This window comes from Malaya genurostris, chromosome 2 (genome assembly GCF_030247185.1).
Source record: "Malaya genurostris strain Urasoe2022 chromosome 2, Malgen_1.1, whole genome shotgun sequence".
Classification (NCBI taxonomy): domain Eukaryota; kingdom Metazoa; phylum Arthropoda; class Insecta; order Diptera; family Culicidae; genus Malaya; species Malaya genurostris.
This window is the reverse complement of record NC_080571.1, coordinates 155,341,010-155,355,437: the sequence shown is the minus strand read 5'-3', so window position 1 is coordinate 155,355,437 and position 14,428 is coordinate 155,341,010. Positions and strand designations below refer to the sequence as shown.

At 40.8% G+C, this 14,428-nt stretch overlaps 1 protein-coding gene across 3 annotated transcripts in view; it reads left to right on the top strand.

The window, feature by feature from the left end:
• Nucleotides 1-13,523, top strand: part of LOC131429748 (dynamin) — a 1,035,717-nt gene extending 1,022,194 nt beyond the window's left edge. For all 3 annotated transcript variants that reach the window (XM_058594080.1, XM_058594078.1, XM_058594079.1), the window contains one exon: nt 13,350-13,523. In XM_058594080.1, coding sequence (XP_058450063.1) covers nt 13,350-13,488 — 139 coding nt within the window. In that variant the 3' untranslated portion in view covers nt 13,489-13,523. The remainder of the gene's footprint in view (nt 1-13,349) is intronic.
• The last annotated feature ends 905 nt before the right edge of the window (nt 13,524-14,428 follow it).

The window sequence follows — 14,428 nt, the reverse complement described above, 5'->3', positions numbered from 1 at the left end:
CGCGAAATACATGTATTTCTCGGATAATAGATTATACAAAAAAATATTCAAAATTGGTAAAAGACCACGCTGATGCAACTTCTCACATAGGATGTTTATGGAAACTGAATCAAAAGCCCCCTTGATGTCTAGGAAAACTGACGCCATTTGTTCTTTACGAGCAAACGCCATTTGAATTTCGGTTGAGAGCAACGAAAGACAATCCTTCGTCCCTTTACCTTAGCGGAAATCTGAAAGTAAGCCATTAGTCTCGACCCAATTGTCTAGAAGAAACAGAATCATTTTTTCGAACAATTTCCGGATACAGGAAAGCATAGCAATCGGCCGATACGAATTGTGATCGGAGACTGGTTTCCCTGGTTTTTGAATGGCGATAACTCTTACTTGTCTCCAGTCATGTGGGACAATATTATCCTCAAGAAGCCTATTCAATGAATTTAATAAGCGCCTTTTGGCAGAGTCAGGCAAATCTTTCAACAAGTTTAATTTGATTTTGTCTAACCCCGGAGCTTTATTGTTACACGATAAATGCGCAAGTGAGAACTCGACCATCTAAAAGGTTTTTTTTTCGCCATTTGTAAGAAGTATTTGATTTCCTTCCTTGAGAGCAGGAATTGGTTTCTGAGGTTTTTTAAGAACCTTAGAAAGTTTCCGGAAAGAATATGATTATATGATATTATTATATGATTTAATTTGTTCAACTTCTTTAGAGAAATTCATGATCTTTTCATGATCATTTGATCAGTGAATTTTAAATCACATCGATCAATATCGGTACTGATCTTCCGTCACACAATGGGTAGTGATTTTGAGCTAAAATGATTCTTGATTTATGTAAGTTCAATCATTGGATGATTCGATAAGCTTTGATGTTGGTGGAGAAAAATCGCATATAATCAAGATAAGATATGACATGATCTACGTCTAAAATCGTTGATCTCCCGCTCTTTTTCAAATGGTGTACAATAGAATAAACTGCATCAGAATCAGATAAGAGAAATTCTTATGATATACTATTATCAATGCTAGAAAATCAAATTACTGAAAAAATTGTCAGTGCACAACTTAAGTTAAACCGTTTAAATGCATCTTTTTCTTTTTTACTCATATTAGGCAAAGTTTATTAATTTCGCTAATTTACTCGCTCCTCCGTGAACTTTTGCTGATCACAACAGAAATGATTTCCTGCATCATTCATTTCCGAATTTACATAAAGAAGCTTTTACATCAACAAATACACGTTTCTCTATAGAATGTAAACGTTTATTGTGGAGATTTTTTCAGGAAATAGGGCAAAGCAGTAATATAATTAGGTATTTCAAAAATGCGCTCATTGAAAATATTGGACGTCACATTCCAAAAACCTCCCCCCCCTTCCCCCTGTCACAAAAGGTCACGTTTTATGAAACACCCCCCTCCCCCTTGCGGCGTGACGTCTTTTATGGACAGTCCCATACTGGAGGAGAACGATATGTATAGTGACTAATTCTCTAGTGAGCTTTTGCAGGGCAGTATATTTGATAATTTCTAGATCAGTTGTTTTTGGAATGTCTTTTTCCTACAAATAGACTTCTTTTAATGTATCATCTCGTTAGTACTTGCAACTTACTGCACAAAAGAGATCTTCCAATGGAGGCATTCTATTTTTTAGTTATGAAATACGCGTTTTTGCCATTTGTTTTGTTTACATTTTCCAAGTCTTCACTAAGCAGTAACCAAGGTTATGGTAACTGTTATTTAAAATAAATAATTTATCAACATGGGTTGCCAGTTTCAAAATTGTTTCCAAGAATTTCGTTTTGACATTACCAGTTACTGAGGGGTAGTTAAATTTGCGATACAGTTTTAATAGACGAGTGGCAGGTCGTGTCGTCGATAATATCATATCATAATATGATATTATGATTATATAAACACTTCCTGAGCTTATGTGCGGGGTCAGGAATCGAACCCAGGTGGGCTGCGTGAAAGGCATCGACTAACCCATCACGCTATAACCGTCCTTCATATTGGAATTTCAATATAATTTGGTTTTAGCCTTTCTCTATAGAATGTTAATAGAATTTCTTGAAAAACCGACTGTCGAACGGAGCCTTGGAGACTCATAGTGCTAAATACTATTCGATCCAGCTCGACGGGATTCATTTTTGAGCGATTTTAGTTTGATGTAAGAACATACATTTTGAAACTTTGTTTTGTATATATAGGTTGTGTTATTTTCTATTATATTGAATTATACTATATTATATTATATTACATTATATTATATTATATTATATAACATTATTGATAGCGACAGCTCCAACTTGAACCGAGAATCAATGGATCAGAAGAGGAGCTGGAGCTAACAGCTATAGACCTGGGGTGTCCTTTGCTGTATCAAGCATATGTCTCCACATAACTCGGTTGTACCAGTCGGATTAGTTTCAAGAACCATTTTCACTGGGCTGTTGTCCGACATCCTTATGACATGCCCAGCCCATCATAGAAGTCCGATTTTAGCTGTCCGTACGATGAGTGGTTCTCTTAGCAGCTATTGCAATTCATGATTCATACGCCGTCTCCACGTTTCGTCTTCCATCTGCACTCCGCCATAGAAGGTATTCAAAACCTTTCTTTCGAAAACACTAAGGGCGCGTTGGCCTTCCGCAAATATAGTTCAGGTCTCGTGGCCATAGAGAACAACCGGTCTAATGAGCGTTTTGTAGATTTTCAATTTCGTGCGGTCGTTTCTCGATCTAAGTGTTTTTCTGAGTCCAAAGTACGCACGATTCCCAGCCAAAATACGTCTATGAATTTCTCTGCTGGTGTCATTATCGGCGGTCACCAGTGAGCCCAAATACACGAACTCGTCAACCATCTCGATATCGTCACCGTCTATCAATATTCGTGGTGGGAGGCGTAGTGTTTCTTCTCTAGATCCTCTTCCTCTCATGTATTTTGTTTTTGACGCATTTATGGCCAGTCCGATACGCCTAGCTTCAGCTTTCAGTCCGATGTAAGTTTCCGTCATCTTCTCAAGGTTACGTGTCACAATATGAATATCGTCAGCGAAGCCAAAAAGTTGTACGGACTTTCGGAAGATCGTGCCACTAGTGTCGATCCTCGCTCTTCGAATCTCACCTTTCAGGGCAATATTGAACAAGATACAAGAAAATCCATCACCTTGACGTAGCCGTCTCCGAGATTCGAAGGGACTCGAGAGCGTCCCAGATAGTCGGATGTAGCACATCACTCTATCCATCGTTGCTTTGACCAATCGCGTCAGTTTATCCGGGAAACCGTATTCGTGCATTATCTGCCTTAGCTGTTCTCGATCGATTGTGTCGTATGCCGCTTTGAAGTCAATGAATAAGTGATGCGTGGGTACGTTGTATTCACGACACTTCTGAAGCACTTGTCTTATCGCGAATATGTGATCCGTAGTGGCGCGGGATCCAGTAAATTCCGTTAGGTACGGCCCTACGAATTCCTTAGCTATTGGTGAAGGACGACGGCAAAGGATTTGGGAGAGTACCTTGTAGGCGGCGTTCAGCAATGTGATTGCGCGATAATTGCAACAGTCTAGCTTATCGCTTTTTTTGTAGACGGGACATACCACTCCATCCATCCTTTCCTGCGGTAGAATCTCCTCCTCCCAAATCCTAGAAATCATCCAGTGCAGCGCTCTAGCCAGTGCCTCTCCTCCATGTTTAAGCAGCTCGCCTGGCAACTGGTCATTTCCCGCGGCTTTTTTGTTCCTCAGCTTGCCGATCTCCTTACTTATCTCCGACAGATCAGGGTCTGGGAATCTGTCGTCGTCTGAGCGTGCACCCAGATTGATTCCTGTACCATTCTCTGTATCTTGTGCTTCGCCATTCAGATGCTCGTCATAGTTCTGCTTCCACCTGTCGATCACCTCACGTTCGTTCGTGAGAAGGTTACCACTGGTATCTCTGCACATTTCGGCCGGTGGCGTGTAGCCTACGTGAGCGGTTCCCCTTCTCATAATACGTCCGTGTGTCATTTGCGCGGTACAGCTGTTCCATCGCGTCGCGATCTTGGTATTCCAGGTGGCGCTTTTTCTTCCGGAAAACCGTGTTTTGTCTGTTCCACGCCTGTCTGTATCGTTCCTCGTTCGCTCTAGTGCGTTGTTGCAGCATCCTCGCTCTTGCTGCATTCTTCTCTTTGACCAACTGCTGACATTCGCCTCGACTCCATAACCTCATACCTAGAATGGTTGCAGCAGTGCTACTCACGGTGGGCCTTATGTTCCTTCAGCCGTCTTCAAGAGTCGCCGCGCCAACTGCTCTTCCGTTAGTAGTACTAGCTCCAGTTGGCGCGCGTATTCTTCTGCAGTACGAATGCTACGTAGCTGTCCAAGATTTAGTCCCGGCGTTCCTGTGCGACGAGTACTGTGCACCGTCGATAGTTTTAAACGCATACAAACCGCGACAAGGTAGTGGTCAGAATCAATATTGGCACTGCGGTAAGTGCGGACATTGATGGCGTCGGAGAAGAATCGCCCGTCGATGAGAACGTGGTCGATTTAATTTTCCGTATGTTGATCAGGTGATCTCCAGGTGGCTTTGTGGATATCTTTGCGGGGGAAGAAGGTGCTTCGAACTACCATTCCTCGGGAGGCTGCAAAGTTTACGCATCGTTGACCGTTGTCGTTTGTTACCGTGTGTAGGCTCTCCAGCCCGATCACGGGCCTGTACATTGCCTCCTGGCCTACCTGAGCATTCATGTCGCCGATGACGAGTTTTACATCCCGCCGTGGTCAGCTGTCGTAGGTATCCCGTGGTCAGCTGTCGTACAAATCCCGTTCCTAGAACGTTGGTTGTGCCACAGCTCTAGTAGAAGGTAGCCGCTCGATGCCCACTTTTCCACAACTTCTGTCCCGTCCATAGAAGTTCCTGCAGTGCTACGACATCGAAGCCGCGGATTTGAAGCTCATCATGCAGCATTCGGTCGTATCCTGGGAAGCCAAGCGATTTGCAATTCCAATTGTGCCAAGCTTCCAATCGTAGTCCTTTATTCTTTGCGTAGATTTTTGCTGATTATTTCGAGTCGTATTTCCTTCTTGATCGTACGTAACATGTGATTTCCGGGCGGCTTGTAAGGCTTGCACCAACCTCCTGTCTCGCCGGAGAGCCATCGTGTCAGCACTGTTTAGAGTCCCACACTGACACAAGGACGGTAATCAGCCGCTCCTAACATGGAGAACAGACGCTGTTTCGAGCCACCCCAACATGGAGATCAGACGCTCGGGTAGGCTCGCTCTCTGTAAAGAGAAGACTAGCCCCCCCTTTCCTGACAGCATACGACCATGGTCCCACCGGGGTTGGTTACCCGATCTTTCCTATGGTTACTCGTACCTCAGCCGGCACCGCGGGGAGGTAGGGATAGGAGTTACTGGACAAGAGGCCTAGAACCACATTAGGGTCTGAATTGCGTATTGTCCAGTCGTTAACCAACCAATGGGTCACAAAGTCCATCCATTAATCGACTGAGCCACAGAAGCACACCACATATATAACATTATGTTATATTGTACTATATTATATATAGATTGGATTGAAAGTCAGATGACTTACTAATCATTTGTGGAATTGCCATAGAGTAATGAAAAGGCCATGCTCAGGAATCCGGATACAGAATCATTTGGCTCAAGTGGCACGCTCCCCTGTTTTTTAGATTTGTGTCTTGCAATGACTTCATATCATATTTCTTGGAAAATGCAGTAGACACTCATCCTTTCGGCGTCTGGTTCCTGTTACCACATGCATGCTACACTTTATAATCCGATGCCGATCCAAAAACAATTACACTAAGGAATAGTTTCTAAGTACAAATGAGTTAAACGAAGCCAAGCAAGCATTAGCGAAAAGTGTACAGCTCAAGGAATTTGTACCGGAACTGAATGATTTGAAACAAGGAAAACCCGTCTCGCGCCAGTCATCGTTTAAGCTACTACGTCCGGTTCTCGATGAAAGGGTATAATACGCCTTTGGGGTTGAATACAACAATCCTATCAAAGATACTAAACCAAGCATCTTATAGCCTTACCTAGCAAACACCTATTATCTTATCTCATCGCAGTGCATTTCCATACCCAGAGTTTTCACTCTGGCCCTCGGATGACATTATCCGCTATACGTCAAAAGTTTTGGCCTGTAAGAGGAAGAAATTTGGTAAATTTTGTTTGCGCAACTGTCATAACTGCTTCCGTTACAATCCGTATAACCCAACCTCAAGGTAGATAACCAAAAGCCCGAATAGTTCCCTTTCGCCCATTTACTATAACAGGTGTGGATTATTGCAGACCAGGTTATCTTAAACCCACCCACTGGCTGGCCGCCTCACGAACAGGATTCATCGCTGTCTTTGTATGCCTCGCCACAAAAGCGGTGCATCCGATGCCTTTCTAGCAGCGTTACACCGTTTCTTCGCCCGTCGAGAAATGCCTGCTGAAACTCATTCGGTTAACGGCACGAACTTCCTTGGAGCAAAGAACAGAATCATCGAACTGTACAGTATTCTCAACAACAAGCATAGCCAAGATATTATTGCTAACGAATGTACCAATCGTGGAATATTTTGGCATTTCATTGCTCCAAAAGCACCGAGTTTCATAGGGCTGTGGGAAACAGCCGTAAAAACAGCAAAAAGTTCAAAAACGGTTGAAAAAACAAAATTAAGTTTCGAATATTTCACAACTATTCTCACACAAATTGAGGGTAATATGAATAACCGTCCGCACACCACACTTTCCGACGACCCCACTGAACTGGATGTCTTAACTCTGGTCTTTTTCTAACCGGAACATCGCTCAGGTGTTTGACAGATCCTGATTATTCCAACGTACCATCGAACCCCCTACGTTATTATCAACTATTACAAAGTTTAATTCAAAGTCATTGGACACGACAGCGTTGGACTACTGGATGAATGCGTAATTCAGGCCCCAATGCGTAGTTCAGGCCCCAAAGTAGTTCTTAGCTTCTTGTCCAGTAACTCCTATCTCTCCTCGCGGTGCCGGCTGGGGTACGAGTAACCATAGAAAAGATCGGGTAACCAACCCCGGTGGGACCTTGGTCGTATGCTGACGGGGAAGGGGGATTGTCTTCGCTTTACAGAGAGCAAGCATACCCGAGCGTTTGTTCCCCATGTTGAGGCGGCTCGAAACAGCGTCTTTTCTCCATGTTAGGAACAGCTGATTACCGTCCTTGTGTCAGTGTGGGACTCTAAACAGTTCTGATACGATAGCCCTCTGGCGAGATAGGAGGTTGGTGCAGGCCTAACAAGACGCCCGGAAAACACATGTTAAGCACAATCAAGAAAGAAATACGACTCGGAATAGTTGGCAAAGACCTACGCGGCGAACAAATTACTACGGGATGTAAAACTCGTCGTCGGTGAAATGAATGGTCAGGTAGGTCGGGAGGCAATGTACAGACCTGTGATCGGGATGGAGAGCCTGCACGCGGTAACAAATTACAACGGCCAATAATGCGTAAACTTTGCAGCCTCCCGGGGAATGGTAGTTCGAAGCACCTTTTTCCCACGCAAAGATAATCACAAAGCCACTTCTAGATCATCTGATCAACATACGGAAAATCGAATCGACCACGTTATCATCGACGGGCGATTCTTCTACGACGCCTTAAAAGCAGCTTGACGCGGCGACTGTTGAAGACGGCTGGAGGAATATAAGGTCCGTAGTGAGTAGCACTTCTGCAACCGTACTAAGTACGATGTTATTGAATCGAGGAAATGACTGGTTTGACAGCGAATGTCAGCAGTTAATCGAAGAGAAGAATGCAGACAGGGCGAGGATTCTGCAACACCACACGAGAGCGAACAAGGAATAATACAGACAGGCGCGGAACAGACCAAACAAGGTCTTCCGGAAGAAAAAGCGCCACCAAGAAGCGATGGAACAGCTGTACCGTGCAAACGACACATGGAAGTTCTATGGGAAGGTGAACCGCTCACGTAGAGGCTACACGCCACAGTCCGAAATATGCAGAGATACCTTCTTACGAAAGAACGCGAGGTGATCAACAGGTGGAAGCAGTACTATGACGAACATCAGAATGGCGAAGCACAAGATACAGAGAAGAAACACTACGCCTCCCACCACGAATATTGATAGACGGTGACGATATCGAGGTGATTGACGAGTTTGTGTATTTGGGCTCACTGGTGATCGACGATAAGGCCACCAGCAGAGAAATTCGGAGACGTATTTTTGCAGAAAATCGTGCGTCCTTTTTCTCAGAAAAACCCTTCGATCGAAAAACGTACGCCACCGCACGAAGTTGAACATCTACAAAACGCTCATTAAACCGGTTGTTCTATATTTGCGGAGGACCAACGCGTCCTTAGTGTTTTCGAAAGAAAGGTACTGAGGACCATCTATGGCGGAGTGCAGATGGAAGACGAAACGTGGAGACGGCGTATGAATCATGAATTGCAATAGCTGCTAAGAGAACCACTCATCGTACGGACAGCTAAAATCGGACGTCTACGATGGGCTGGGCATGTCATATGATGTCGAACGATAGCCCAGTGAAAATGTTTCTTGAATCTAATCCGACTGGTACAAGAAGAAGAAAGGCGTAGCGAGTAAGGTGGATCGATCAAGTGGATCTACGAAGCATCCGTGCAAACAATTAATATTTTTTCATACAATGTATTTTTCATAATGATTGAGTGAACTTATTGGTTGTAAATTTGCAAAACACAAATTTAGGTGGCCAACACTGTTTACTGTATAGATAGAATTAACAGAACTGTTATAATCGTAGCAATCCTCTTCGAACAGTTAGGTAGCCTGAAATCGGAATAAGCCGCTATGTGCAAATAGCATGAACTTTACGCCTGCTTTGCGATTCAAGTTGAACTGTTTAAGGTTGCATTTAGTAGTTCAATTTGTTCTGCTTTGCCCTGCGAGTCTGAAAAGGAACGTAAAGAAAAATAACGATTATGTGCCCTAAGTACAAACTTTGGATAATCCCTATATGACCATACCTGAATCGACCAGTATTAGTTGAAAACGACCTTTCGTTCGGCACGTCAGTAAAGACATAGCACTTCGGTGCCAATTAAATAAATGTTTTGCATATTGTATCAATTTTACGTCTGCTTCAAGTTGAACTGTTTAAGTTTGCACTAAGCAGTTTAATTTGAACTTCTCTGCACTGACGAGTCTAAAACGAAACGTTGAGAAAAGTAAGAAAATAATAGTGTTATTTATTCGACATAAATTTTAGAACACAATATGCTTTAGGTTTGAAATTATGTAGTTCAAAAATCCTTGCTTGAAGTATTAGGGTTTTGCCTTTCTCTATAGAAAGGTATTAGAATTGCTGGAAAAACCGACTTTCGAACGGAGCCTCGGAGACCCATAGTGTTATATACCATTCGACTCAGTTCGTCGAGATCGGAAAATGTCTGTGTGTGTGTGTGTGTATGTGTGTGCACTTTTCGAAGATATTTGAACGCGCTCAATTTTCTCAGAGATGGCTGAACCGATTTGAACAAACTTGGGCTCGTTTGAAAGCTACTGTCGGGCCATTGATCAAGTTCGAAGATCAAATGGCTGTGACTTTTGGTTCCGGAGATATGATTGTATAAGTGACGTAACCGACAAAAACCGTTGTATTTGAACGCGCTCAATTTTCTCAGAGATGGCTGAACCGATTTTAACAAACTTGGGCTCGTTTGAAAGCTACTATCGGATCATTGATCAAGTTCGAAGATCAAATGGCTGTGACTTTTGGTTCCGGAGATATGATTGTATAAGTGACGTAACCGACAAAAAGCGTTGTATTTGAACGCGCTCAATTTTCTCAGAGATGGCTGATTCGATTTTAACAAACTTGGGCTCATTTGAAAGCTACTGTTGGGCCATTGATCAAGTTCGAGGTTGTGACTTTTGGTTCCAGATGTATGATTGTATAAGTGACGTAACCGACAAAACACGTTGATTTTTACCGCTCTTATATATAAGGGTGCCAAAATTTTGGGATCACCTCTATTTTCGTTAAGCTCTAGTGCTCAAAAGTTTGAGCCCCTCGAAAACAGCCTTCATTCAAAATTTGACCTAAATCGGACATGCTTAAGGGGTGCTGCACGGTGGTAAAGGTTTGACAATTTTCGATCTTGAAAAAGCACCATAGGGGGGAGTACATGAAATTTCCAAAATCGAAAATTTTGTTTGATGCCAAAACTCTTAAAACTGCATGAAACATCGAAATTTAGTGTCATCTCAAAAAAAAATTTTGTTGAAAAAATCAACTTTCTGGGACTTAGAAAAATTTTGATATTTTTTCTAAGTCCCAAAAAGTCGATATTTTCTAAAAAAAATTTTTTCGATATGATACTAAATCTCGACGTTTCATGCAATTTCAAGCCTTTTAGCATCAAACATTTTTTTTCGATTTCGAAAATTTCATGTACTCCCCCCTATGGTGATTTTTCAAGATATATGAAAATTCCACTAAGTGGACTAAGAAGGCTTTTTGCCTTTCTCTATAGAAAGGTATTAGAATTGCTGGAAAAACCGACTTTCGAACGGAGCCTCGGAGACCCATAGTGTTATATACCATTCGACTCAGTTCGTCGAGATCGGAAAATGTCTGTGTGTGTATGTGTGTGTGTGTATGTGTGTGCACTTTTCGAAGATATTTGAACGCGCTCAATTTTCTCAGAGATGGCTGAACCGATTTGAACAAACTTGGGCTCGTTTGAAAGCTACTGTCGGGCCATTGATCAAGTTCGAAGATCAAATGGCTGTGACTTTTGGTTCCGGAGATATGATTGTATAAGTGACGTAACCGACAAAAACCGTTGTATTTGAACGCGCTCAATTTTCTCAGAGATGGCTGAACCGATTTTAACAAACTTGGGCTCGTTTGAAAGCTACTATCGGATCATTGATCAAGTTTGAAGATCAAATGGCTGTAACATTTGATTCCGGAGATATGATTGTATAAGTGACGTAACCGACAAAAAGCGTTGTATTTGAACGCGCTCAATTTTCTCAGAGATTGCTGATCCGATTTTAACAAACTTGGGCTCGTTTGAAAGCTACTGTCGTGCCATTGATCAAGTTCGAAGATCAAATGGTTGTGACTTTTGGTTCCTTATATATGATTGTATAAGTGACGTAACCGACAAAACACGTTGATTTTTACCGCTCTTATATATATAAGGGTGCCCAAATTTTGGGATCACCTCTATTTTCGTTAAGTTCTAGTGCTCAAAAGTTTAAGCACCTCGAAATAAGCCTTCATGCAAAATTTGACCTAAATCGGACATGCTTAAGGGGTGCTGCCCGGTGGTAAATGTTTTACAATTTTCGATCTTGAAAATCTTTTTTTGATGCCAAAACTCTTAAAACTGCATGAAACATCGAAATTTAGTGTCATCTCAAAAAAAAATTTTTTTTGAAAAAATCAACTTTCTGGGACTTAGAAAAATTTTCATATTTTTTCTAAGTCCCAAAAAGTCGATTTTTTCAAAAAAAATGTTTTTCGAGATGACACTAAATCTCGACGTTTCATGCAATTCTAAGCCTTTTGGCATCAGACATTTTTTTTCGATTTCGAAAATTTCATGTACTCCCCCCTATGGTGATTTTTCAAGATATATGAAAATTCCACTAAGTGGACTAAGAAGGCTTTTTGCCTTTCTCTATAGAAAGGTATTAGAATTGCTGAAAAAACCGACTTTCGAACGGAGCCTCGGAGATCCATAGTGTTATATACCATTCGACTCAGTTCGTCGAGATCGGAAAATGTCTCTCTGTGTGTGTGTGTGTATGTGTGTGCACTTTTCGAAAATATTTGAACGCGCTCAATTTTCTCAGAGATGGCTGAACCGATTTGAACAAACTTGGGCTCGTTTGAAAGCTACTGTCGGGCCATTGATCAAGTTCGAAGATCAAATGGCTGTGACTTTTGGTTCCGGAGATATGATTGTATAAGTGACGTAACCGACAAAAAGCGTTGTATTTGAACGCGCTCAATTTTCTCAGAGATGGCTGAACCGATTTGAACAAACTTGGGCTCGTTTGAAAGCTGAGTTCGAAGATCAAATGGCTGTGACTTTTAGTTTCGGAGATATGATTGTATAAGTGACGTAACCGACAAAAAGCGTTGTATTTGAACGCGCTCAATTTTCTCAGAGATGGCTGATTCGATTTTAACAAACTTGGGCTTATTTGAAAGCTACTGTTGGGCCATTGATCAAGTTCGAAGATCAAATGGTTGTGACTTTTGGTTCCAGATGTATGATTGTATAAGTGACGTAACCGACAAAACACGTTGATTTCTACCGCTCTTATATATATAAGGGTGCCAAAATTTTGGGATCACCTCTATTTTCGTTAAGTTCTAGTGCTCAAAAGTTTGAGCACCTCGAAAACAGCTTTCATTCAAAATTTGACCTAAATCGGACATGCTTAAGGGGTGCTGCACGATGGTAAAGGTTTGACAATTTTCGATCTTGGAAAAGCACCATAGGGGGGAGTACATGAAATTTCCAAAATCGAAAATTTTTTTTGATGCCAAAACTCTTAAAACTGCATAAAACATCGAAATTTAGTGTCATCTAAAAAAAAAACTCAAACCAAATCTCGACGTTTCATGCAATTCTAAGCCGTTTGGCATCAAAAATTTTTTTTCGATTTCGAAAATTTCATGTACCCTATGGTGATTTTTCAAGATATATAAAAATCCCACTAAGTGGACTAAGAAGGCTTTTTTAGATTAGCATCACTGTTCTTATACAAATAGGCAACGCAAATGTCAAGCACTAGTTTGGAAAAATGATGCTGACTGTGTGACATAAACACTGAAGCATGCTTTTGTGAACTACTCGAATCAATCTGAATCAATTGGTGTCAAAATTAGTATCTAAATTTATTTAATAAAAGTATGAAACATATTTTCATGAGACTGTTATGAAAGAAGAGAAAAGCATTATCACACCACTAGGTGGATTAAGAAGGGTTTTTAGATTAGCATCACTGTTCTTATACAAATAGGCAACGCAAATGTCAAGCACTAGTTTGGAAAAATGATGCTGACTGTGTGACATAAACACTGAAGCATGCTTTTGTGAACTACTCGAATCAATCTGAATCAATTGGTGTCAAAATTAGTATCTAAATTTATTTAATAAAAGTATGAAACATATTTTCATGAGACTGTTATGAAAGAAGAGAAAGGCATTATCACACCACTAGGTGGATTAAGAAGGGTTTTTTTTCTTTCGATCTCATTATTTTATTTCGAAATTTGATTGTTGAACAAAGTTATATGTATTTAATAAATATTTATTTGTCTCATCAACAGCAGGCCTAGTGGATTTTCTTCCATCCCTCACACAATTCCATTTGGCATGAAGCAACAAATTAATCAACATGTTGGACAAGCCGTCGCTGACTCCGCACTAAATGAATTATCCACAGTTTTAACAAATAGATTTAAATGATTTTATTATTAAAAAATACACACAGAGTACAAAGAGTATCGTTTTTCTTATGAAATTGAAGATTTTTCCTAGAAAGGGTAAGTATAAACGCCAATAAAAAACTGACACGCTTCCGCTTCTTGATATCGTCACTCTTGTTAGTGTATGAATTTAGCTAGCTTTTGAGTCTTCGCTTCCAGAATTTGTAACATTGTATCTTTCACTAAAGTTCGCCTTATTCATATCAAAAAATTTTCGATACACGGTTTGTGATGAAGTCTATTACCGATCGGTTCATAGTTTAGATTTTTCTTTCTCACGAACTCCAATAACGCACGTTATCTCTTTAGCTTAAAAACAAACATCTTTCTAATTTCTCATTACTCTAGGGTTTTCTGCTAAAGTTACTCAATTCTGAATTCTATCTAGTAACAACAATTTGTTCAGACTAATTCTAGGTGCGTTTAGCCAGAGCAATTCTAGGTACGTTTTAGCCAGTTGCGTTGCTCGGTGCTGTACCTCAATGATAAATTGAAAAAAACCCTTCTTAATCCACCTAGTGGTGTGATAATGCCTTTCTCTTCTTTCATAACAGTCTCATGAAAATATGTTTCATACTTTTATTAAATAATTTTGGATACTAATTTTGACACCAATTGATTCAGATTGATTCGAGTAGTTCACAAAAGCATGCTTCAGTGTTTATGTCACACAGTCAGCATCATTTTTCCAAACTAGTGCTTGACATTTGCGTTGCCTATTTGTATGAGAACAGTGATGCTAATCTGAAAAATTCTAATACCTTTCTATAGAGAAAGGCAAAAAGCCTTCTTAGTCCACTTAGTGAAATTTTCATATATCTTGAAAAATCACCATAGGGGGGAGTACATGAAATTTTCGAAATCGAAAAAAAATTTTTGATGCCAAAAGGCTTAGAATTGCATGAAACGTCGAGATTTAG